Consider the following 26,882-nt stretch of genomic DNA (forward strand, 5'->3'; position numbering starts at 1 on the left):
AGAAGGCAGCAGAATCCTGTGATCAGCCCAAAGAAGGGTAAATTGAGGCAAGTCCGTGCCTCTCCCCATTCCTAACGTCCAAGGGCCCCAGATACCTGAACCAGCTCAGATATCAAGGCCTACCTCTCAGTGATGCTGTCTCAATGCTGGACATAGACAGCTTTTTTAACCTCTTCTTTCCCCTCTTGGCGTTGTAGATGGAGTTAATTCTTTGGACAAGCTGGGTGAGAAAAGCAGGGAGGGTGAGGTAACCCTGGTGAGGTAACCAGTTGCCCCTACTTCCAAGAAGGCTGATTAGTAGCCCATTCCCTCAGGTGCAAGCCTTCTGCCCTCCTGACACTGGGCCCGGTCCTGGTCTCCCTGCTGCACTGACCCTGAGTGCAGACTGTCTGGTTGCTCTTTACCTCATCCCCTAACTGGTCTCCTGCCCCAATGTGCAACGATGTTAAACTTAGCTCCCTAGAGGAAGGAACTGTGATCAAACTAGACAGGATGGAAGCTTCTGGGTCCCCAGAGTCACTGAACCAAAGGAGACAAAGAGCTCCTCAGACATAATAACAGGAACAAAGATTCGAGCCTTTCCCTCTAGGCTATAACCTGGGGCCCCGACAGGAAGGAGCTAAATTCCCAATATACCCAAGCATTGTTTGCAAGCTAAAAATACCATTTGGCTAAATCCTGCAGCTTTGGGCTGGGGATTTGGGTCTGACTGCCTGTGTGTGCAAATCATTGCTGAAAACTCTCAATTCTGAGAGTCAGAGAAAGGAAGACTCATGTTTGAGTCCTAGGTCCTTCAAAGCCTGGAAGTGTTTAATGTGTGCAGAGATCTCCAAATGCACACCCCACACTCACTAATGGGGAGTCTCCTAAAGGACTGGTTTCCATTCATTCAATGGCATAGAGTGCTCCCTGGGGGAGAGGCTAGCCTGTCCTTGCCCTAATATCTGTGCACTCATTCATTACTCATTAATGCATCTTTGGTAATAAGATAGAGAATTAACCAGATGAAAGAGAAAGGGCCAGTGTGAGGACCCAGAATTTATTCAAGGAGAATTGAGGAAGTAGCCCCAGATTAGGGAAGGAAGGAAGGAAGGAAGGAAGGAAGGAAGGAAGGAAGGAAGGAAGGGAGGGAGGGAGGGAAGGAGGGAGGGAAGGAGGGAGGGAGGGAGGGAGGGAGGGAGGAAGGGAAGAGCTGCCCACCTGCCCACCCACCTGCCCAGCCCCGGTTGGCTCCTCTGGGGAGGCTACCTTGGGAATGCGGCGGGCCCTTCGGCTGGACAGCAGCTCACTTGTGGTGCTGAGGCTGTCCTCATTAAGGCTAGAGGGTGAAGACGGCAGGCTCAGCTGAGCCAGCAGCAGCATGTCGTCATGGCTGTGCCTTTTGGGTAATCGTGGCAGCCGGTGGCTCTTCCTTTCTGACCAGTTCCCACTGCGCAGGGACTGGCTGTTGGGTTTCAGGGACAGCTGGCATGGGAGAGAAGACATGGGAGAGGGGTTCACCACATGCCTTGGCTGGCATCCCTGGCTCCCCCGAATCCCATCCTGGAATTTCCCTCTGCCTGGGTTTCCTCTTTTAAGACCTCAGCTGCTAATCAGCAGGTCAGGGCTAGATTAGATACATGCTTCTACAAAGGAAGCTGAACCACCTCTGCCAGAAAAAAAGAAAGCAGAGGCTAAGAAAACTGGGCTCTCATCTGAGTGAAAAGATAAGGCCAAGCAGGAATTCTGGGGGCTCCTTGTGAGCTTTGGGGCAAGGCTTAGACTTTGCTCATTATTCAGCCTGGCTGATGGAGCTAGTCTCCCCCCACCCCAACCTCCCACCAACCCCGAGCCCCCAGTCCAGCCCTAAAAGGCTTCTTTAGCAGGGGCCATAAGCCACATGACAGCCTGGTCCTGCTTACTTCTTCCAAGAAAAACAGAAGGGCTCTGGACTCTCACTATCTATCAAAGCCTGGCAAGGCGGGCCTCATAGCCAGTTGCCTTCACCCAGCTGCCCCTCCCTGGCCCTGATCTACTCTCTCCATCTAGACCAACACTCCTCCCAACAGGGCACCTTACATTTCGCAGACCCAGCTCACTGCTAGAAAGGCAGCACCCCTGCCAACTCAGCCTGCCTCCTACCCACTGTCTGCATCGGGAATTCCCTCTCATCACTCTTCAGTTAAGTCCTCCTTCCTCCCGTCCCCCAAGGCCCTCTTCCCACCCAACCAGTCTGGCAACATAAGTTCAGTGGAAGCCTGTTTGAATACAGCACATTAGAAAGGTGACTCTTGTATAAAAATGATTACATCGTTCCAAAACCAGAAGAAATTTCTGTATTCTCGAGCCAATGTTACAAAATATGCAGGTCCCTCCATTTGCAAAGAAAATTCGAATTGCCTGGGTAGGTCCATTCTCCTGCTTCCTGTCCACCCCAGATAAGGCCAGAATGAGCTAGAGTCTAAGGGCCTCCTTTGACTCCATCTTTTTTTCTCATTCTGCCTTCTATCAGTCCTTAAAGATTCATTCTTATTTCCTCCAACACAAGTGGCTCAAGGTCTGGTAGACACACGTCTAGCTCTCCAAATCTGGTTCTTGGGCCTATGCCTGGCCCCCAAATGCCAGTACTGAGATCATTTCTGCCAGAGCTGCAGAATATCAGGACTCCAACCAGGGCCCCCATCTTTCTGTTACCCACAGAAGGGGAGCAGGAACAATGATAAGACAGGAGGCGGCAGAGGCTCATGCCTTGGTGTTGCAGCTCAGAGCTCAAGCAGTGAAGGGAAGAGCATGGGGCAGGGTGCCCCAAGGGCATGCCTCACTTCCCCGTGAGGATTCTGACATGACATTAGTCCCTGCATGCAGAGGCCTTTCCTGAGGTCACCTCCTTTGTCAAGCACTATGAGGGAAAGAGCGTGAGTGGAAGTGGGCCCAAACCCTGGTGGGACAGGCCTCTCCTGTGGCCCTCTCACTGGCTCAAGTCAGGGCTGCAGTTACCTGAGTGGGTGGGTTGTTGTACTTCCTGTCCTGAGGACCCCACATCCTGTGCAAAGAGTCCAAGGAGTTTTCAGACAGTTGCTGGGATTTTCGTCCTGCTCTTCGGCTCTTTAAGTCCACATCCTCGTATGGATTCTCCTTGGGTAGATCTCCTGCAGAGGGGGAGAAGTTAGAGACGGGGAGAAGGGAAGGAGGAAACACATGCACTCACAAATAAACAAGCAGAATTCCTGTGAACCAAAGAGAATGGCTTCTGCCTGGCCCTTTAGCCCATGAGTCATACAGCTGCCCGTCTGCAGTGGGGAGGCTACAAACAGATCCCGGCTCCAAAACCAGAAGCGAACCCCCCCACCCCCCACCCCCACTTCAGCTCAGCCTTGTCTGGCCTCTGCTTTATAAATTCAGAGATTGCACAAGACTGGCTCAGCTACCCCTGCCTGCACCCAGCCAGAGGACAAAGCCAACACCAGGCGTCGTTCCTTGGCTCCAGTTCCTCTGCCGTGAAAGCCCCGGAGATATACAGTTCAAGGTAGGAAAGGCTTTCAGAGGTCACCAGGCTGTCCCATTAGCAATGCTCCCTGAAGACCACTCTGCGGGATGGGCATGGAGGAACACTGATGAACTATAAGGAGCAAGGCGCTCCCAGGCTTCCCTCTCAATCACTCTACCATGCACCGCTCTTTCAGGGCAGGTCTACCATCCGGTCCACAGATAACCCCCACACCAGAACACTGTCAGTCAAGTAGTGAGATTTCGGTAACGATCTGCTCAACGTACTGCTCTCATTACAGTGTCACTCTAATTCCTCTACTGCTGACCTGGAAAAACAGATTGATCTTCACTCCCCTTTTGGAATAAGCCCTCCTGCTATGACACAGGGAGGTGTGAAAGGCCTGACAGCAGCCTGGGCCTAGGGGTGAGGGTGGGGAGTTTTTGCTTTTCAGGACCAATTCTTAAAACCCTGGCAGTAGGCACTGTACTGTCACTACGAGCAAACCTCGGGAAGTTGACAGCACAGTCCCTGCCCATAAAAGCAACTCCTACCCGTAGGCATACCTGCCTACCTCTTTCCCTACAACCATACCTGGACGTTGCTACACTCCAATAACATCATGAGCCAGGTCAGTCCTGGCTCAAGCCTGCAACGGATCTGTGGGCACTGTGAGTGAATACAGCCCTCTGCTCCTCTTTTCTTTGTCTTTCCATATCCTCCCTGCCACATCAATGCCCCTGTCTGGGACGTGGGACCTAGGCACCAGTGACCAGCATTAGGCTGTGCTGGGGGTAGCATACATGAAGAGAACAGGCCTCACTCCTCTTTTCCCTGGTCAGCACCAGAATGGAGCCTAGTGACTGCTGAGCCCTGCAGATGCCTGGATGTGCCTCACACCCGGGAGGAGTTCAAATACCACTTCTCAGGGAGCAGGCAGAATAAAGAGCCATATGATTAGAAACAAGGCCACTGACAGTGTAAGCTTTCCTAGGATGGAACACAAAAGAAAAACTAATCCCTATATGCTTACAGAATTCTCAGTTTCCCCCAAACTGGGGGAATCTACAGTTACCCCCCTCAAATCCCCCAGACTGGGGGATCTATTTATTATTATCATGAAAAACCACAATGAATTTAGGAAATGCATTCAACAGAGGCAGGGGGAGGGAAGAGATGTGAAGGAAGGGTGCCATGGGAGCAACGCGAATCTCTTGAACTTGAGTCAAGAATGGGTCAAGAAAGGATTTGGGACTGGATGAAGTGATTCCGAGCACCACGCAGAGTCCCCAGCAATTGAGCGGAGTTTTCCTGTAACACAGTCATGCTATGAATATGACTTGTCTCCATTCCAGAGTCCTGACTAAGCAGAGCTGGCCCAGCAACCCTGCCTCAAGAAGCCAAGTATCAAACCTGGCATCCAGCCTACCCTACTCTAGGCACTTAGAGAGGAGTCAGGAGAGACTCAGTACTTCTTGGTCTCCCTCCAAAATATATTCTGTATTGATGAGGTGGGTGGATCAAGGAATCAAGAATGCCAGGACACAATCTTCCTGATAGTGGGAAACAGGACCAGAGCATCACTGCTCAGATGGGGGCAGGAAGAACATTTATTCCAAGCTCATCAAATCCAAACTGCCTTGACCTGGATGACCAGCCAAAGTCCTTATCATCATCCCTCAAACCAACAGGATGACCTTGTCTCTCAAGTCCTTTAGATCAGAGTTTCTCCAAACTACTGACATTTGGGGCTGGGAAATTCTTGTTGTGGTGGTAGCCTTTCCTGTGCATTTGTAGGATGTTCAGCAGCAACCCTGGCCTCAATCCACTAGATGACAGTAGCACCACCTCTGTTGTAATAACCAGAAATGTCTCCAGACACTCTCAAATGTCCCCTGAGCAGATGGATAAATGCACGGATGGGTGAATGGATGGATGAATGTATGGAACGAAGGAGGGAGGGAGGGAGGGAGGGAGGGAAGGAAGGAAGGAAGGAAGGAAGGAAGGAAGGAAGGAAGGAAGGGTGGATGGTTGAAATTACTCCCCTGCCCCATTAAGAACGACTGCTTTAGACAGATGTTTCTAAACTTCCTAATAGATTCTGAGTGCCATGACATGACTCCCAACACAAACCCTCTTTCCTCCATCCTTCCCTCATTCCTTTCTTCTCCCTCTCACCTTCCTTCTCTTCCTTCTTTCTTCCCCAAGAATCAGAGCCTTGAAAACTGATATAAAATCCAAAGCTCTCAGAAATAGATATAAGGGACTGAGGTCCAGGGAAGTAATAGAAGTACAATGTTGATACACATCAGTGACAAGAAAACAGTTGGGAACACCAGGGTCTCAATACTAGTACTGCCTCTGGAAACAAAATTTCAGGAAAGCCTCAGTGCCCCTCCTGTCTTCCCAGCCTTAACACCAGCTTCTTTCTTCTTCAGCAATGCTTAAAATCCTCTCTGATACAAGCAGGCCACTAATCCCTTCTCCAGGAAATGACTGCTGGCCCAAGCCCTGCCTCCCCACCCTTAGCTGGGCCTTCACAGCCCTAGTTCACCTGCTACTCTTGACTTCCAAGACTGTTTCTGGCCACTGTTTTGGAACTGTCTCAGGGGACATACCCCCAGTCATTTTTTACAGGGACTAAGGGTGCCCAGGGGATGGGAATATGCAGAGACCAAGCAGGCCCTGAGTAGAACCACACCTGAACCTGCCAAGAGAAAATTAACCCCGAAGCAATGGCTCAGAATTGGGAGAGGAGGAGGGTTGGGGAAAAGGGCTCCGAACTCCCTCTGGGGAAACAAGACAACAGCAAGGCTGGAGAAGCTACAGCTGAGTGAGTATGGGAAAGATTTAGCAGGGGCATGGGTGGGAGACAGGAAGCCTGGTAGACACCAGACTTTTACCTGCATTCCCACTCACACAGCTTCCTCAAGGGTGGTCCGCACCACAATGCCCTAGGAGTGGGAAAAGAGGTAGGCCCTCTTCCCCAGAAGCCTGGACCTGAGCAGCCCCATCACATCAAGCCCAGCTGGGGAAGCCAGAGGTCTCAGCCCTTCCCAGCTTTGCTGATGAGATATGGAACAAGGGCATCGCCAAGAATTTCTGCTTTGCACTGTTTTAAAGGGGCTTGTCAGAGACCAAACTTATCACACTGATCCTCTCAAAGGAAGAAACCCACCCCACCCACCCAGCCCTGCCCCCATTTCTCCCCGCAGCAACTTTGGTCATTAACCACATGTACCAAACAGCACTCACTCCACACACACACACACACACACTGGAAGAACCAGTTAGGGACGAAATGTGTGTGAATATGCATAGGCACTGAGAATTTCTCCCAACACAATCCTAAGCTGCCTGACCACACCCTGATTAGGGCCCAGTCTACAGCTTCCCTGTCAAAACCTCTCCCGGTTTGAACCAGCTGTTTCTCCTGGTTCTCAGCTTCTTCCCCTCCTTCCCAAGGTGGAGAGAGGGCCAGGATAAAGGCCCAAATCCCCCACAACACACTCTGGGTTGCAGCCTCAATGCTGTTAGGTGCCCTATGTTCCTTACTACCTTCCTGCCTGGGGACAAATAAGAGAAGAAGGCAGAAAGAACAGAGGTTCAAAACGCTTTGCAGTCAGGCTAACTGGCTCTGTCCCCAGCTCCCATCCCGTTCAAGTTCCTGGAAACTCTCCCTCAGCCCCAACTAGCTGATGGGAGTGGGAACCTCTGCAGGAATGCAGTCCAGGCTCCCTGGTCAGGCGCCGAGGCCACTCCACATAACTCCCTAACAAGCTGCTTCCTTGGGTGCATTTTTAAGTGTCAGGCTCAAAATGCAAATGATTATAAGGCTTTGTAGAATAGCAGCATCTTCAGGGGCAGATGTCAAATTGGACAGGCGAGAATTAACAGCCCCAGAAAGCAAAAAGACAGTAACTTTATTTTTGAACCCCTCTATTGCAAATTAGCAGGATAAACCTCAGCCTGTTTTGGAATATCCCACCACAGGTCCCCAGGCATCATGCCTGGTGTGGGCAGGAGGCCAGCAAATTCCCTGAGGCCCCTCATTCAAGTCCACTGCTCACAGAGAAGACATGTTAGTTTCTGGGCCAACTGATACTCAACCTCTAACAGACCAGAAACTCCAATCCAATCAACTGGTCCCCAAGATGGAGATTTGACGTGGGTGCTCCCTGCCCCCCGCCGGCCCCATTATCACACACCCAAAACAAAGCTTTGTCTGTCACTGTGCAAGCAAGGCAACATAAGAGTTCGTTAATCCAAACAGAACCAGAAACGACCTTAACCTCATAGAGCACAGGCTGGGCCAAGAACAGAGAGAAGGCTCCTGGGAAGTCCTAGGCACTGGTCAATCCCAGGCAAAAGTGAAACTGACATTCAGAGTTCAGCAACAAAGGCCCTGGTGAAGCCTCTGGGGGGGTCCAAATTCTTGGGCCTGTCTCCCGGGAAGGAGAAGGGGATAAATCAACCAGAGTCTGAGAGAGATACTCTCTCTTGTACTTCCCTCTAGCCTCCCTGGTCAAGTCTAGAAATTCAGACAGCACTGTTGTGGGGGATACAAAGGAGGAAGCCATATCCAGGGCACTGAACTAACTACACCCACACCCCACAAAGCAGAAGCAAAACCCAGGTGTCTGGGTCACTCCCCTGCCTTCCCTCTAACACTTTCCTGAGTACTCCTCCCGTACTCTCTGCATAATGCTCCAAAGATCCAGAAGCCAGGTGAGCAGCTAAGGAATACACCCTAATTCCAACCTCATCCCATACCAGCCCTTACCCCCAGCTCTAACTCACACATTCAAGAAGCATCCAAGCTGCTCCTATATTTCTTTGCTTCCTCATACAACATCCCAAAGTGGCAGTAAGTCCCCTCTACTAAGTGAAGAGACTGAGACCCAGACATACTTGCCTCTCTCTCCCTCTTCTCCCTAACCTGACCTAAGAAGGCCCAGAGAACAGTTCTGTTTCCTAGGACAGTGCCCCTCAGATTCTCATCTCCCCCTGTACCACCAGATATGGTCCCCAAACAAGCCCAGACAGAGCCTTGGATCATGGAACTCTGCACAGGGAGAGATGGTTGAAGCATCCCTTTCTCTTATTTCCGTTCAGCTGATACAAAACATTTCCCCGCCTGAAATGACAGGACAGCACAGAAGGGCTGCAAAGCCTTCTCAGAGAAGAGGATCACAGTGTGGGCAGTGCCTGGTCTACTGGGGGAGGGGGGTTAAGAACCATAGCCTCCTTGGCCCACTGCAGCAGCCACACTGGGTGCTCTGGAGGGCCCTGGGCAGCAATAACACATTCTGGTTTCTTCTAAGCTAGAGGAAACAGAAATGTATCCTGAAACTGGAGTGGGGACGAAGATGGGGATATGGAGCTGATCCCCACAGGTCTTGACCTCAACTCTGGGTGACTATATGTACAATGCTTTTTCCCAGGGTTAAGAGAAAAGGCCTCCCTCCCTAAACCCTTTTGCTATTCTAGGGACCTCAATCCCACAGTATTCCTGTTATGACCTAATTTTGGATGGCTATATACTATATATTCTGCTCCTGGGGAAGCAGTGCCTATGTGGATCCAAGCACTGCTGCTATTTCCCCAGAAATGCTGGCCCAGCAAGTTATCAGGAGAAAACTATGAAACTGGTGGCAAAGATCAAATGAGGGAATAGACAACCCCCTCTTCCTAAGATTCTCTAGTCTTAGGAGAATCTGGAGGGTTCTCCATTAGGGCCGTTTTTCTCTCTACTATGTTAACTAAGAACTTTCAAGGGTCTCCAGCCTCAAGGCCTAACACAGAGATGAGACAGAGCCAGAGATGAGAGAGGAGGGGTCAAGTGCACAAGCACACTGCTTCTCTTGAGTGACACTCACACATACTTTACTCCAACAAAACTGAAGCCCCACTAAAGAGAATGAGACCAGGATTCAAATGAAAGCCCAAAATAAACCCAACGCAGCCTAGACTACCGGTTTTTTGTTGACCCTGGAACACAAGTTTGCCAACACCAAGTCCTCCCAGTTGTTGAAGGACAATTCTCCATGGTATTTTACATTTCTGACTTTTGAGCAAGGGGAAGGACCCATCCAGACTGTCTTTTCAAAGATGTATAGCAAACAACCTCAGAAGGTGGAGATAGTGTCTTCCTCCAGGGCAGAGGCAGGTTTGTTTCCTGGCCAGAATAATAAAAACAAGACCTCCTTGTGGGGCAAAGGTTGGGCATGTTTGCTAGCCACCCCCTGGAAAGACTGGGATTCCTTCAGCCTGAAGTTCCTCCTGGCACACAGACCCACATGTAAGTGCAGTTTCAACCTGGACCTCCTCCACATTGCCTCATGGGACCTGGGAGCAAGGGGACCCATGTGCTGCCTGCTGTGCCATGAGTAATAATGTCCTTTGACTGTGATCCAAGAGTCTTGTGTCTTCGGCCAGCATCTGTGAAGCCAGGGAAGGCTAAACTTGTTAGTATGCAAGCAGAATAAAATCCCAGATGCTTTCTTGACACCATTTACTTTAAGAGAAAGTAGAAGAGATACATATTAAGGACCAGGCACTGTGCTAGGTACTCTGATATACATTTTATCTCATTGAATCCTAACAATAATCCTTTGAGGTATTATTATTATTATTGTTGTTGTTGTTATTAACGTATCATCATCATCACTTTATAAGAGGAAACAGGCCTCAGAAACGTGATTTGACTAAGATTACACAGCTAAGGAAGGACACACAGCTAAGGAAGCCTTCTGAAAATAAAAGGAATGATATGGTTTTCCCCTTACTGTGGTCCCAGAAGCCCTTTCAGTTTAAGTTCATTCAAGGTCAGGCTTTAATCTCTTAGCTGCTCAGTCTCTTCCAAGATGCTTCCCCTGATGCCCATTTTCTTGAGAAGTTCCAGAAGCTGGGCCATGTCTGCCCCCAGTGAATGAAGTGGAACCTGGGGGTGTCCCTCCTGTTCCTGTTCTGCAGCCCCCAGAGATAAGCCAGCCCGCCACCTCCACCACAGCTTACCCACAATATCTTCATAGGCATTTTCTTCTAAAGTGCTTTTGGATCCAAACTTGGGTTGGCTCTCAGTACCATTCTCAGTGGGAGAAGAGGGGTACAGGGACTGGAGACTGGATGCATCCTCAAACTCAAAGGATTTTCTGTGGATAACAAGAGCATGGGTCATTTCAGCAGAACTAGATTCCAACCGCCTCACTGGGGGAATGGCCATGGGCAACAGCAAAGACCAGAGGTCCTCCTCACAAACCAGCTATCAAGCAATGTATCAAGGTGGATCCAAACTTACCATTCAAATGAGGAGATAAATGGTCTGAGAGACCCTAGCCTCGGTGCCTGCTAATCATACCAGTAATAAATCCCACAGCTAAAAAGGGTGCGATGTGTCAGATGCTATGTCAAACACCTTGCACATGGACCTCATTAATCTTCACAATGCTGCTACTAGCTATTGTGCCATTTTATGAATGAGGAGATGGAGGCTCAGGGAGATGAAGTGACAAGTGGCCGGACTCACTGAGGCTGTCTGACTCCAGGGTCTGAGCTTTTAACCTGGGCCTCCAAGCCCCGGAGCCTATCATCCTTGCGAAGTATCTGCCAGTACCACAGAATGGAGTGCCTGTTCAGCCTCTGGAGCCTCCATTATGCCCGCATCCTAGCAAGCGCTCCTGCTCTGAACAGGTAGTAAGGGCTCAACAGTGGATGGGTGATGCCCAGGGCTGTTTGGGGGTCAGGGAATCAGGTGGTGATAGGTGCATCGTTAGAAGAGGAAGGGCTGAGACCTCCAAACAAATCATACCACTTCTGAGGTGGAACAAGGAGGGCAATTTGCAGCCAGAAGCTACTTCCAAGACCCAGCTTCCCTTGAGCTAGTCAGCTGCTCCTTTCCATACTGCAAATAGCCATCCCCTCTACTACAGAATTTCAAAACCACGGCTTGTTAGCTCCTCAGATAGCTTGAGCCCACAGTACTCTCTACTCCTCTCCTCCGTTATCTAAGACTTGACCCTAGCTGCATCCTCTCCCTCTCCAAGGCAGGTCCCAGCAGACTCCTGGCGGGGGGGGGGGGGGGGGGGGGGGGGGAGAAAGGAAAGATACTGACTGAAGACCTCCTCCCATCCATTAACACCTCCCTCTTCTTTTGGTTACCATTAGATATTTCAGCCTTTCTCTCTTGTTTAATGAACAACTTCTCAGAGTCTTGAGGTGCAAGTCAAGGACTAAAGGTGTCCTAAAAGCCACATTCTGTTCTCAGCTTGCCTAGCTATTCTGTAGCACTTGACACAGCTGAACACTCTACACCGGCACCCTCCTCTCTTCACCTCCATGACACAGTCAACAGCTTCTTTGGCAATTAGTTTTCAGGTTCATGTGAGGGATATACCTTTTCCACTTGCCTTTTAAATGCCAGAGTCTCAGAGTTCTGTCTTCAGGATTCTTTCTCTCACTCTGTGCTCTCTGGGAGCCAAATACTGATGGCCACTGCTATATCTACCATTCCTACTATGATGGCTCCCAAGTCTGTCTTTGACCTAGACTTCTGACCCAGTTAAATATCCAAGGATTAAATGCAGTGTTTCCTGAATGTTGGCTCACAGATACTGGCGGTCTGAGATCAAGCTTTCATTAACATATATACTGTGAGGTCAACATCTTTTGCAGATAGTTCTCAAATATACAGATATACAAATCATGTTCAGCCAAATTACCCTTGAAAATCCCTCAGGAAGATACCACATTGAAGACCAACACACACTGTCTTTAATTAAGACTAATATAGTCAGTTTCTCCACAGATTTATTTTTAACAGATTTCTTTCTTTTTTTTTTTTTTTTTTTGGTTGAATACCAAAAGAAATACTTGGTTGGTATTTTTTAAATAAAAAATTGTTAAATATAAGAATCATGCCTGACACAACCGAAACAAACTTACTATCTCATGCTCCTCCAGGGAATATGCCACTGTGTGAATAGGCAAATAAAAGAACTTATACTTTTTGAATGGTCTCTCTTTTTTTCCAAGAGCACAGATTTTTTAATTTGCTATGTTAATTATTATGTGAAGTGACTCCACCATATATGGTATATGTGTGTGTATATATTATATATAAATGTAACATGTACAGGAGTATGTGTTAAACCTTCGGGCTGATATACTCTCCCACATCCCCTTTTCCACCTAGCTAACTGCTTTTTTGTTCTTCTAAATTTAGCTCAACAACTCCCTCTATAAGGAGGCTTCCCGCATTCCCCTGTCTAATTTAGCTGCCTCTTCCTCTGGGTCTCTGTAGCATCCTACACTGACATGGATCGTGTCACATAGAGCATCTAGGATTTATCTGTGATCTACCTCCTGTACCACATCAAGAATGGAAGAATAGAAGAACCGTATCTTATTTGACCCTGTGTCCCCTTATCCAGTACAAGGTTTAGTGCATGGCAGGCTCTAGATGGGTATTTATAGAAATGGATAAATCAGAACAAAGCAAACACTCCTGGCAGGCTGTTAAAGTCTTGAGAGCCAGTAAGCATGTTGGGGTAAGCCAAAACATAGGATTACCCTTAGCCCAGGGCTCTTCTGGCCCATGCACCTGAAACTTTCTGATGTCTTCCTCTCATGGCTGAGCAGTTATCTATAGGATGGTATCCCTGAATGATATGCTGGGTGTAGCCTGAAGTATTAGACCCAACTGAAGAACCCCAAGAAGTAAAATAAGCCCAAATGCCATCTGACTTTGGGTTAGAAGAGAAAGGCAGTGAGGGAGAAGGAGACAGGCCTTTCTAAGGAGGCGGGCTCCCGCCTACCCCAATTCAGAGAATAAGGTGTCTGTCAACTTTCACAACCCTAGCAGCTCCAGTGCCCAGTCAGTCACTTATAAATATGGAGACAGCCCAGGTAGTCCAGGGTCAAGAATGCTGAGACTGAGCAGGAAGCTAATGACAGTGTCAGGACAGGCCATTCTTGAACATGGCCAAAAAACCAGTAAAATATTCTTTGACACATTTTCCATCAGTCTCCCCTTTCACGATCCAAGGATCTCCTCTTCCTAAAGGCCCAGGATCCCTAAATGGCCAGGCAGCCCTCAGGAGAGAGAAAATCATCTTAAATGTATTGATGCTACTATGTTAATGGCAACATGCAGTATTCAGATAATGATTCCCTCAAGGAAATAAGTTTCTAATGCTGGCATTTCAGGTAGTCATGAGACTAAGATCCTACGTTCCTCAAAGGACTGCCCATTCTATCTAAAAGTAAGGTGGTCCTACCTTTCCCACAAGGACCAAGGCAGTTCCAACAGGGCTCAAGACGTAGCCCAACTCTCCCCCCAAGGCCAAATCCAGCCCACACCTTCAGTAGACAGCATTTGGAAGAAGCATTTTCATCCTCCCACTCACGTTTATGTATCCTTATCCTGCAAGAGCAGAACAATTTCTTTTTCACCTAATTGATGTCACCACCTGACAATTACTCACTGCTTCAGGATCTATGAAGCACTTCTGACTGTGACCCACAACTACAGTCTGCTTTCACATCTTCCATCGGAAAGAAAGCCACAGTACCCGGCTGTGAAGACACTGGAGGAACATTCGTTACCTGCTCTGGGACTTGCGGTGACCACGCGTGTCCTTCTTGGGTCTCCGGGTGACTGGTGGGGCTGGGGTGGAGGGCAGGGGGGGTGGAGCAGCAGGTGTGGGCGAAGGAGGTAGACCATTGCTTGGCTTACTCTTGGGATTCTTGTCAGCCTCATATTCAAAGGTGCGCTTGGGTTTGGGAACAGGGTTCACAGCGGGATCAAGGGAGCTCTTTGATGGCAGCAGCTGGGAGCTCAGGCTATTTCCCGGGGTCCCTGGCTTAGTGGAGCCACTGCCTTCTCTCTCCAGGGGTGGGCCTGCCTCCCCCCCAACTCCAGCCACTCCTCCTGCCCGGTTGCCAGTGCTCACACTCGTGCTCCCTGTCAGTTCCTCCAAGGTTCCCAAGGTCCCAGTCTTCCTTTTCCCTCGGTCTACACTGTAGCAGCTGCTGGGGAGCTGGGGGAGTCCCCGGCCTGGCTGCTCCTTCAGGGCCTGTTCAATTTTCTGGATCCGACTCAGCACTGCTGAGCTCTCTTTCCTACTGCCATGCCCCCTGAGGAAGGCACTGGGCTCACTCCGGCCTGCCCGTCTCTCTAGCCGGTAGAAAGAGTCCCGGACAGGGAGCGCCTCTCCCTCCTCCTCGGTCTCAGGGTAGGAACACTCTGAGAAGGTCCTGCTCATCCTCCGGAGGCCCTTGAAATCGAAGGTTTTTTCTGAGCTGCAGGGGGATGGCGCCACGCTGGGACAGCCTTCACTGACCGCCCACTCGCCCCCAGAGCCCTCCCGCTTCTCCCCACACATGCTCATCCTGGGCGAAGCCTCTCGGCGACCCTCCCATGCTGAGATCTTCTCCCGGATGCCCAGGCTATGGGCACGGTTGCCAGTGCGGTTCAGAAAGGAGCTCCGTGAGCCGGTTCCCGGCCCCAGGGATGGGGTGCTCTGGGCAAGGGGGAGGCAAGCAGCTACTCCCTCTACATCCTGGGCTGCCCCTTGGACATTCTCCTTCTGGTCCTCTCTCTTGCACACTGAAGGGCTTCTGTCCAAATAACTGAAGTTGGTGGCCTTGAGAGGACAGATGGGTGGTGAAGTGTCTGGGGAGTGAGCTTGAGGATTTGGGGGTGAAAGATCACGGGGGTGCCAGTCCTTGAGGAGCAGCCGGGAGCTGGAGCGGCTTGGGTACCTGCAGGCTGACGTTTCACTATCACTGAATGGGTAGATGGGACTCCTTGGTGGGGAGAGAACTGGAGGTGGAGAGACTGACTGAGACCTAAAACCAACAAAAACAAAAACAAAAACAAAAGGAAAAGAAGAGAAAATGGCAGTGAGTGGCCCGACAACCAGAGGTATGGTGTTACATTTGTAGAGAGCTAAGTAACTCTTTCCTACAGGACGTTCAAGCTCAAAGTACTCTATTCAAGTAATACACCCCCGAAGCCATCCTCAAGGAAAGGAACAGCTCCTTATCCACAGCAGGCCAAACTCAATGGGTCTCTCTGCCCAGTTCAAGCCCAGAGACCCTGAGTACCATCTGGAGCAGAAGCCAGCTCTGTGTCAGGTGAGAGGATCCCCAGAATCTACATCTGCCAACTAGAGCACAGTAAGGCCAGTGGTGTCTGCAAAATATTTAGCAATCGGCCCTCTGAAAGACAAAGCACAGATCTGTAATGTTTGCCAACTTCCATGGTATAAATATTCCTATTGTGGCTGATTTTAAGCTACCAACATGACCTCACTGAATGTGACATTGGGAAGAAATGCTAGTGATCAGTTCTCAGGAGCTGCTAGAAAGCATCTCCAGCACACTACTTCCTGCACTGCCCCAAATATACACCCAAGCGCTTTGATCTGTCTCTTTAACAAAGCCCTGTCTCCCCTGAGACTTCTGTTACCACCACAACATATGCAGCTCAGCTTGAGTCCTGACCAGAATTCAGATCTCTGAAGGTCTCAAAAGGATCAGAAGGGTCCCTCAAGAAAGAGTCCTCTTGGCCCTGTCAGTGAGGACGCCCATGGGGAAAGGAGGCCAGCTCCTCAGGCAGCTCTACCTTCCAGCGGTAGCATCCCTTCAAACAAGCACTGGCCACTTCTAGCTCTAAATCCACATATAGATCTTATCAGATATGAGGAATAGTTCTAAATAATACATACTGTTAACTCATTTAGTCTTCACAAAAACTCTATATAATAATTATTGTTTATTATTACCTTCATTTTACAAATGAAAAACACTGAAGCCCAGAAAGGCTAAATATCTCATCCAAGGCCCCTCAGCTAGTGAGGAGGGAAGCCAGGACAGGAATTTACGGTATATGATGTGGCCCCCTCTGAAGACGAAGCAGTGGCCTCTGCCATCTTTGTCAACTGCCTAGGCTCCAGGACATAACTCGGCAGGAACCCTCACAGCACTGGGCACAGCCCTGTCTCAAACAGTGCATTTATAAGGATCAGGGACCTCTTCCCCTCAAGACCTCTAGACCTCTCCCCTACTAGACCACGATTTCTTCCAGGTGGAAGGACACATCCTCAGTATCTGTAAGGTGCTCAGGGAATGAAGGACAAATAAAGAAACAAAAAGGTAAAGGTGAGCTTATTGACAAGAACCATGAGAGGACTATCTTTTCAGTTCACTGTCAACTTCCAGCCTTCTTCTCAAACAATTTTAGTTCAAAGACAGCAGGGTTTTTGCCAACGCCACATGCTACAAAGGCCTACCTGACCCTAACACCATGGGCCTTAAAGCCGGGCAGTAGCCTCACAGGCTCCAGAGTCCCATGCCATCCACAGGAAGGCAGCCAGCTGCCCTCAAGCCAGCCTGCTGTCACTGCTTGCTCACACACAGAAAACCGTAGCTTGGGTGAGTCAGGGATTGGCCGACAATTCCCTGTTGGGTCATAGCCTCTGGCTGCCCCCGATCAACAGGAAACCTCAACATGCTTAAGTTGTTTTTAAAAGGGCAAGTCAAACAAGAGCCATCCCACGTGTACATGGGCACAGATGAGAGAAATTCAGTGCCCAGCCAAGCCAATGACCAAAGAGACTCTGCTCAGTAAGGACGTGTGAAAAGAATAAGCCTCAGCGCTCCCTAGAGTAGGCAGCAGCAGGGCAATGTGCCAAGCTTGAGCCTGGGGAGATCCCAACCTACTCACAATCGAGGGAGGCCTGAAGTCCCTCATTTATTTCACAGAACCATGGATACAGAAGGCCATCAGTCCAGCCCTGTAAGCCAGTAAAGTCTGGACTACACAAAGGATTCTGTTTCAGCTATTCTCAATTGGAGGTGGGAGAAGATGCCTTGAATAGAAAACAACTTTAATTTGTGTTTTTTCATTCAACAAATACTTAGTGAGCATCTACTATGGACCAGGCTCTGCTCTAGGTGCTAGATATAAGAATAAACAAAAGGGGCGCCTGGGTGGCTCAGTCGGTTAAGCGGCCGACTTCGGCTCAGGTCATGATCTCACGGTGCGTGAGTTCGAGCACCGTGTCGGGCTCTGTGCTGACAGCTCAGAGCCTGGAGCTTGTTTCAGATTCTGTGTCTCCCTCTCTCTGACCCTCCTCTTTTCATGCTCTGTCTCTCCCTGTCTCAAAAATAAATAAAACGTTAAAAAAAAATAAACAAAAGAGACAAAAATTCATGTCCTTATGAAGTTTAAAATCTAGTGGGAGATGACAGGCATCTAATGAGACTCAGAATCTCTTAGGAAGCCTTTTGATTATGCCTCATTGCTTCAGACATTTTGATATGCTCCCTTAGAGATGTGTCTCCTCAAACTCCCAAGATGAGAAGTCATCAGGCCATGAAGCCACTGTACTTATGGGGAGTAGATGTGTGTGGCACAGTTCCCACAGGTGGGAAAGAAATAGGGTAAGGATCTCTGCTCTGATTCCAGCATGATTTCACAACAAATGGCTCCCTAACTTCCCGTAGTAGTTCCAGCATGGAGAAATCTCCACAAAGCAAGAAATTCTCTCAATGCCTAAATGCCTACCCTGCTGTAACTAAAGTTTAGTTTCCCTCCTCGCATGAATCATCAAATAGAGAAGAGATTGACCCTTGCCTTTAAAGGTCCTGGTCTCTGTATCATTGCTGAGCTGTGGCCAAAGCTACAGGTATTCCTTGCACAGCCTCCCACACAGGCCAGGCCCCAAGTGCTGTATCAGCTTGGGATGAAAAAAGGCGCCTGGAGCCCAGGCATCTCCAGGTTCATCACTCACTCCAGGGTTCTAGGAATAAATTTGTAAACAATATAGATAAGCCCTTGCCTTCATGCCATTCTCACTTAACTCTCCCTGTTTCTAATTCTACCTTTTTAGGAATGTGACCTTGGGCAAAGCCGCTCACTCTGAGCTTCCAGTTTCAATCCCTCAAAACCGATCCAACTACGTCACTGGGTTGTCATAATGGGCAAATGAGACTATGGATGTGAGCTGATATCGTACACTGTAACTCACTATGACTGTAATTATCGTTGGTATTAAGTTTTTCACTTAATGGTTATGCTAGGCCAGTTGTTCTCAACAGAGGGTAAGAACATTAGAAAGCCTTAGGGTTCACATTTCAGCATAGCCACTACCAAGTTACATGACTTTCAGCAAATAACTTCAACTCTTTAAACCTTAGTATCTTGATCTGTAAAATAGAAGTTAAAAAAGCACACATCTCTGGGGATTATTGTAAGGAATAGAGACAATATATGTCAAGTGTTGAGCTCAGTGGCTAACACATAGCAATCAATCTTAGCCTGATAATAACTAATATTAATGAGGGGCTCAGCACTCAGAACAATTGCTTGGCAAACTTTTTCAAAGGGCTTACCTTTGTTCTTAGATTCTAAACATCTGGGGTGAAAGGGGAGGGAAGTAAATTAAAAACAGCTGTAAATCTTTTGCAGCTCATGCTATCAAAAGGTGGATTCTATTTTTCTGCCCCTTAAATCTAGGTTGATCTTGTGATATGCTTTGACCAAAAGAATGGAGTAGAAATTAAGTGAAGTTCCAAACCTGAGGCCTCAAGAGGCCTTGCAGAAGCCCCCTTTATATACCTAGAATGCTACCCTGAGAATGTCATGTAAGGAAGCCAGTCTAGTCTTTTAGAGGACAAGAGGAGCGCAACTGAGGCCCCTGCAGCCGACAGCCCGCCTCAGTGTGAGCCTGACACGTGAGTCTAACACGTGAGTGAGGTCATCTTGGATCCAAGTGAACTTGGCTACATGAGTGACTCCAGAGGAAACCAGTGGAGGGACTGCCCAGTAAATGCACAGAAACGTGAGAATAAACTGTTCTAAACCACTACGTTTTCAGGTGGCTTGCTACAATGCAACAGTAAAATGATGCAGGTGGGAAAGGCCAGCCTTGTGTGTAATTGGCCTGCCCTATCCCAGTGCAAAACCACTGCCCTGGACCTTCCATCCCTGTGCCTCTCCTCCACTTCCCCATAGAGCAGTTGTTGGTCTCGATGGTCTTGGTCTTGGATCTCCATGGTCTTGATGTTTGGATCTCATTCTCTTTACTAGGGGCTCTGGCACTCTTCTGAGAATCTCCTCTGAGCACTCCCTACAAATGGAGCTAGTTCTGTAATCCCAAGAATAGAATCAGCTTCCATCACTCTTTGCCCCCCCAAAGTGGCTAGTATCACAAAGACAAGAAATAACAAGCACTGGCGAGCATATGGAAAAAAGGGAACCCTTGTATACTTTTGGTTGGAATGTATATTGGTACAACTACTGTGGAGAACAGTATCAAGGTTCCTCAAGAGATCAAAAATAGGGGCGCCTGGGTGGCTCAGTCGGTTAAGCGTCCGACTTCGGCTCAAGTCATGATCTCACGGTCTGTGAGTTCAAGCCCCGCGTTGGACTCCGTGCTGACAGCTCAGAGCCTGGAGCCTGCTTCAGATTCTGTGTCTCCCTCTCTCTCTGACCCTCCCCCGTTCATGCTCTGTCTCTGTCTCAAAAATAAATAAAACATTAAAAATAAATAAATAAAAATAGAAGGGCGCATGGGTAGTTCAGTTGGTTGAGTGCCTGATTCTTGATTTTGGCTTGGGTAATAACCCCAGGGTCATGGGATCAAGCCCTGCATCAGGCTCTGCATTCAGTGTGGAGCCTGCTTGGGCTTCTCTTTCTCTCTCTCTGCCCCCCTTCCCCGCTAGTGCACTCTCTTTCTCTCTCTCTCTCTAAAATAAAATAAAATAAAATAAATAGAAATGCCATCTGATGTAGTAATACCACTACTGGGTATTTACCCAAAGAAAATGAAAGCAATAATTCAAAAAGAAGTATGCACTTCTATGTTTATTGCAGCATTACTCACAATAGCCAAGATACAAAAGCAACTTAAGTGTTTATCAACAGATGACTGGATAATGAAGATGTACACACACATATACCAATACACAGTGGAGTATTACTAAACCATAAAAAAGAATGAGATCTTGCCATTTATGACAGCAGGGATGAACTATAAAGTATTATACTAAATGAAATAAGACAGAAAAAGACAAAAGCCACATGACTACACTTATATATGGAATCTAAACAAACAAACAAATCCTTAAACACAGAAAACAAACTAATCATTGCCAAAAGGGAGGGAAGTGGGGGGGATGGGCAAAATAGGTGAAAGGGATTAAGAGGTACAACCTTCCAGCTATAAAATAAATAAGTCACAGAGATGAGGAGTACAGCATAGGAATGCAATCAACAATACTGTAATAATGTCGTAGGGTGACTAGACTCACTGTGGTGAGAAAAGCTGTTGGTGCAGGATGAAAGCAGGCAAATTCAGGAGCAATGTCCTTAAGCAAGCAGTAAAGGGGATGGGGATCCAATGTCCATCTAGAAGGGTTGCCCTTAGACTGGAGAATCCCTTTTGTTCTCACTCTCATCTACCTGGGCTGAGTATCTTCTCACGTAGTCTCATCCCTGTGCTGCTTTATGCTTCCACCATTGGCTTTTACTGCTTTCATGTTTTCCAACTCATTCCACAGAGGGGAGAAAAGATCCAGATTTGTTCTTTGTTTCCCGCTCCTTCAACCATATGTACCCAGCTCCTTCCCCAAACACACAGATCTACATAATGACTAAGTCCTACCAATTTTACATCCTTCACATCTCTCAGATATGTCCCCTTCCTCATCATCCCCACTGCTGCTACTTCCTTCTTTCAGATCTGATCTTTCACCGGGACTATTGAAACAATCTCTTAATCTCTCTCTCTCTGCCTTCAACCTTAACCCAGTTCTCATCAATCCTCTTATCTTCTGACATCTTTCTAGTAAGGGAAACTCCTCATGCTTGACACTCCCCACTATCTACAGAATGAAGTGCAAATTCATTGACATGGATGTCAAGGCCCCTCATGATCTGGTCCTTATTTATTTTTCCTCTGTCATCTCACTATTTTTTCTTACATGCAATCCTGTATCCTACCCACATCAAACTCCTTTCCCCTATTTATTTTTTCCTTTGTCATCTCACAGTCTTTTCTTACATGCAATCCTGTATCCTACCCACGTCAAACTCCTTGCTTTTCATGCTTCTAGGCTTCCCACGTTGTTTCCTTTGCCTGGAATGCTGGCTTGGTCACTTACATATCTCTGTAGCTGCACTCTGGAATCTCTCTTGATCCTACCCCCTTCATCCAGGTGGAGACAGCTATGTTTTGATGCCTCCACTGAGCCTGGAAAAATGTCTGTTATGGTACTTGTAACATGTTATTGGACTATATTATTTCCTCACTTGCCTCCCTTACTAGACAATGAATGGACCTAGTTGAAGGTGGTAACAGAGTCTTATTAATCTTCGTATCCCCCATTCTTTGTAATGCATCTAGAATTTAGTAGGAATTAATGTTTATGTTGAACGACTAAATGAATGAATAAAAAATAAATGGTTAAAACTTAGGTCTCCTTTTGCCTGCCCAGGACAGGCACAGACTTCCCTGCCTCCCCCTCTTGTTGATATATGACCTGAAGAACAATACAAAAAGTTACACAAAGCACTCAGTGCAGCCCAGAGGGCAGGTGTCAGTTCCCAAAGACCTCTCCCATAAGGCAAAAATCATATAACAGACTAAGAGTCTAAAAACCTGGGTTTCCTCTGGTCCTAGTCCCATCACTTCCTGGATGTACTCATGGAAAAGTCACCTAAATCCTCTGTGCCTCAGATTCTTTATCCATAAAACAGGAAAAACACTTGCTCTAAGTATCCTTACTACTAGCTGTGTGGCTAAAATGATGTACTTTTCAAAAGTGCTTGAACACCATAAATGGCTCCAGGAATATAAAAGAAATATAAAAGTAAATACAACACAGCTAAAAGACATCTAAGACTCTGCTCTGATCATCTCTTGCTCTTTATTCTAAAATCCCAGGTTTGCCCCTGGGAAGGCAGACACTGTGAAACGCAACACTCACACCACTGCCTTGTCAGCAGGCAGCCAGATCTGCTCTCGGCACAGGCGCGCATGCCAACACCGCAGCATGGGACTGGCCAAAACCAACATTTACAGAGATAAAGGGAGAAAAAGAGAAGAAAGGGGAGAGAATGCAAAGGAGCAGAGGAGCATAAATACTCACATACAGACAAATATATAAGACAAGTGAGTAGGAAACAAAGAGTATGAACTAAGGGTACGGAAAGAGAAATTTAAAGAAAAATTAAAAAAAAAAAAGAAATTTAAAGAAAAAAATTTAAAGAAGAAAATTTTAAATTTAAAGTGTGTGTGTGGGTGTGTACATAGACAGAAAGTGAGAGTTAAAATGCAAACTATCAAACTATGTGCCCTTTCCTCTGGTGTTATTTTATAAGAATACAACCTAACCCTTCTCTTAGTGATCTGAGCCATTCTCCAGTAATATAGCAGTAAGCAGTCATGCTGAGGGATGCCAAGTGTACCCAAGGACTCTTTGGGAGGGAAGGCTATCTTTAATTAGTCCTTGATGACAAGAGATTTCTGAACTCAGCATGTTCTGGTGACAGGGCTTCTGAGAGTATCAGTATCAGGAAGAAAACCAAGTTGGGGCCAGTTGGGGAAGGTTCCTATGGGTCCAGGAAACAGCCCCAGAGGTACCAAGATGGGCTGTAGACCACATCAAGTGAGCCTGTTTACAGATTAAGATTATACAGAGCCTAGCTTCCAATATGCTTAGTCTTTACCAAACAAGTGTCCAGCCTGCTTCTGAATGAAACTGCCTAGAAGTTGGCCATCCACCATTCTTGGGCTGTTCAATGAAGGTGGGCCCTTGTTGGCTCAGTGGACATCAGGATCCTACCACCACGCAGTGACTGCCCCAACTCTGGAGATGATATTCTCACCATATTCCCTCAAGGCCATACTCTGAGTCACACGGGAGGAGAAAGGGAAGGAAGTCTGCCTGAATCCTGTCAGCAAGTCCGAAAGTTTGTTCCCCAGGCCGGAGCAGGTGCTCAGTTCAATAACTCCCACTGAGATCCCACTCTGGGATGGTCCTGATAAAAAGCCAAAGGACAGGGAAACTCTCACAACTTGGACTTCCTGTTCCCAAAGCAACCTCATCTCAAATGGCTGGACCCCCACAACAGGGCCCAGGACAGCCTCATCCACCAAGTGGGGCTTCATATGAGCCACCATCTCCAGAGATTCTTGAGATCAATCACAGCTTGTCAGGGTAGGTAGAACAGTAGGTAGGGTCAGAGCAGAACCGGAGTCACCTTCTCACTTCCAAAAGTACATCTAAGAATCTACCAAAGTCACACCTGCCTGCCTTCCAGCTGATTTCTAGGGAAGCATAAAGAGGATTGGTGAGCTCTTCTCTGGGGGGGACCCTAAGTCCCCTAAGTAGTACAGAGCAGTTACAAGACAGAAGCCCTCCCTGAGGCAGGTAAAAATTATGCCTTACAGGAATAGCTCCCGGTAAAAATGAAACTGCTTTACAAAACAGAACCAGGTACTATGCAAAGCCAACAAGGAGAGAAATGTAGTTTCAGGAAACCATATTAAAGATACTTGTAATGGTTTTAAAATATGGTCCCCCAATTCTCTGACATGCCTCCTATAAAAATGACCCCTCCTCTTGAATCTGGACTCTGTGACTGCCTGACCAATAGAATACAACTGAAATGAATCTGTCAATTTTCAGGCCCAAGCCTCAAGAAACCAGCAGCTTCTACTTCCTGTCTCCCATGCTGTGAGGAAGCCCAGGCCACACAGAGTGGGCACATATAGGTATTCTAACAGTCCCAACTGAGGTTCCAGAAATAGCCAACATCAACCCCCAGACACGTAAGGTAAGACACCTCTAGGTAATACCAGCCCCTAGAGTTACCCTACACAGTGAAGTCTTTCCAGCCAAGGACCCAGACATCATGGAGCAGGGAACAGCCATCCCTGCAGTGCTATCTGAATTCCTAAGCTACAGACTCTGTGAGCATAATAAAATGGTTGTTTTACACCATAAAATTCCAGGATAGTTATATAGCAGTAGATAACTGAACAGATTTCGGTACCTAGAAACAGAGTGCTGTTGAAACAAAATCCTAAATCAGTGACTTTGGGACCGAGTGACTGGCTATCAGGAGGGACTTAAGGGAAAGTAAGGAAAATGTTAGTAGAAGCTAGAGGAAGGGGACCCTCAAAAAACATTGGAAAGTTTGCTAATCCTGTCACCAGTGGTGACATGGAAAATAGAAAATATACCTAATTTAATGAACTCGCTTAAGGTATTTCCAAGTAGAGTGCTAAGGCGCCATCTGACTTCTAGCTGCGTATAGTAAGAGAGAGAAGAGATGAGCCAAAAAAGGAAATATAAATGGGAAAGGGCTTTCTGTGTTAGGAGGTAACACTTGTTTCAGTCTCAGCCTCTCCAAACAGGAAAAAAGCCCCTAATTAAGAAATGGCTTTCCAATTGTGGGGGCAGTTTTACTGCATGTGTGTATGTGCGTAAATGTGTAAACTAATCAGACTGTATACTTAAGACTGTTCAGCTTATTATACTTTAATTATCCTTCAATAAATCTCTTTAAAAAATATCTGGAGTGGGACTGGAAGATCCTTGTCAAGACCTAAAAAATGTTTTCAAGCATTGTCTCATAAAATCTTACAGACAGACACACAAAAGGCCTTCTAACAATTTTAAGGGTAGGCCTGGCAGATCCTCTGTAAATAGTAAAGCGTCTAAGACTCTTAAGAACCAAGCAGTCTCACAGAGAACCCAAAGTGGGAAAGGACTCATGGTGAGGTGATTTGTACATGTGCCTTTTGTCTACTGCAGTGGATTATAAAGTGATTCGGAAGAAACTCACAAAGTTTTTAAAGGAACTATATCATCAGCTGGAACTGAGAAGCACAGAGACAGTAAAATGAAAGGAAGGCTCTGGACTCTTGAAATACTATGCACATGAAGCAGTTGGAGAAAACTACTCACCTGTAAGAATGGACTACTTTTTATGGAAAAGGAAAAATAAGAGTCAGGATAACCAAAAGCCCTGAGGATGGAGCCAGAGACAAGGTAAATGCCTCCAAGGCAGTAAAACCAAGACCTAATCAAGGAATTGGTAATTTGTGCCCTCACTGAATATAAGAATTACAATGGACCCCTAACTGCTGTGTGGCCTCCAGTGTTCCCCTTTCTGAAAAGAAGTATCTACAGCGGTTACTCTAGGCCTGTCCCACCGGGGTATTTTGGGTGGCAGATATAAATTCTCTTTAGTTTATAGGTCTTCACATCAAGAGGAACAGTACTCAAGGAACTGCACCCAATGAAAAGGACTGCACCCAAAGAGTTTCATCTATATCTGGACCTGACTTACATGACAAGATCCTAGAATTTAAGCTGATGCCATTAAAAGGAGGAGACCTGGGATCTTAGGGGAGAGACTAAGTGTATTTCACATTTGGGAAGGATGTAAATTTTTGTGATCAGAGGGCAGACCATGGCAGATTGTATTTTCCAAAGAGAGTGCCCACAACCTACCCTATCTCACATGCCCTTCTAGCAACGTGATGTTGATAATCCTCTCATCAAGTGGGAATTAGTTTCCCTCCTCTTGTGTGATACTGTGATTTACAGTAAGAAATATGTAATTGGTCTTAGTCCCATTTCTGGCACAGAGCTCCTAAATCCCTTGGAATTGCCTAAGTGAGGACAGTGATAACGGTGTCTTTTGTTATGCTAATGAAGTGACTTTTGGACTACACCTAAACCTGAGGGCTGTTTGCCAGGAAAACCAACCTTGAGATTAGAGGGCTGGAACTTTCTGTTCTCCCTTGAACACCAAGGAGAGGAGGGGGCTGGAGGGTGAATCAACCACCAATGGCCCATGATCATCCTCAGTCATGCCTGTGTAACTGAAGCCTCCATAAAACCCAAAAGGGAAGGGCTTAGAGAGGTTCCAGCCTGGTGAATCAGAATGCTTCCACATGCCACTATGCCAGGCCCAGGCTCCCCAGGACAGAAGATCCTTTGCTTGGGACCTGGCCCTATGTATCTCCTCATCTGGCTGTTGATTCTTATCTATTAATATCCTTTGTAATAAACTGTTAATCTAATGAGTAAATGTATTTCTTGAGTTCTGTGAGCCACTCTAGTAAATTAATGAACTCAAGGAGAGTTGTGGGAACCTCTGATGTTTTAGGCAGTTGGTCAGAGCACAGGTAACAACCTGGGCTTGAGATTAGCATCTGAAGGAAAGGGCCCTCTTATGAAACCGTGCCCTTAACCTGTGGAATCTGATGGTATCTCTGGTAGATAGTCTCAGAATTGAGTTGAACTGTTGGGCACCAAGCTGATGTCAGAGAATTGCTTAGTGGTGTGGAAGAACACCCTCACACACACCCCCACGTTGGAATTGCCGTGC

At 47.3% G+C, this 26,882-nt stretch overlaps 1 protein-coding gene across 9 annotated transcripts in view; it reads right to left on the reverse strand.

Moving 5' to 3' along the window:
- Nucleotides 1-26,882, reverse strand: part of DENND2B (DENN domain containing 2B) — a 179,139-nt gene that overhangs the window by 19,031 nt on the left and 133,226 nt on the right. For 7 of the 9 annotated variants that reach the window (XM_045038931.1, XM_019812031.3, XM_045038929.1 and 4 more), the window contains 5 exons: nucleotides 14,072-15,316; nucleotides 10,484-10,620; nucleotides 2,977-3,128; nucleotides 1,249-1,464; nucleotides 124-220 (listed from right to left, as the gene is read on the reverse strand). In XM_045038931.1, the coding sequence (XP_044894866.1) occupies nucleotides 124-220; nucleotides 1,249-1,464; nucleotides 2,977-3,128; nucleotides 10,484-10,620; nucleotides 14,072-15,316 (1,847 nt within the window). The remainder of the gene's footprint in view (nucleotides 1-123; nucleotides 221-1,248; nucleotides 1,465-2,976; nucleotides 3,129-10,483; nucleotides 10,621-14,071; nucleotides 15,317-26,882) is intronic. The other 2 variants (XM_045038933.1, XM_045038934.1) reach the window with 1 other exon arrangement.

The sequence above is a fragment of the Felis catus genome, chromosome D1 (genome assembly GCF_018350175.1).
Source record: "Felis catus isolate Fca126 chromosome D1, F.catus_Fca126_mat1.0, whole genome shotgun sequence".
NCBI classification, from domain to species: Eukaryota; Metazoa; Chordata; class Mammalia; order Carnivora; family Felidae; genus Felis; species Felis catus.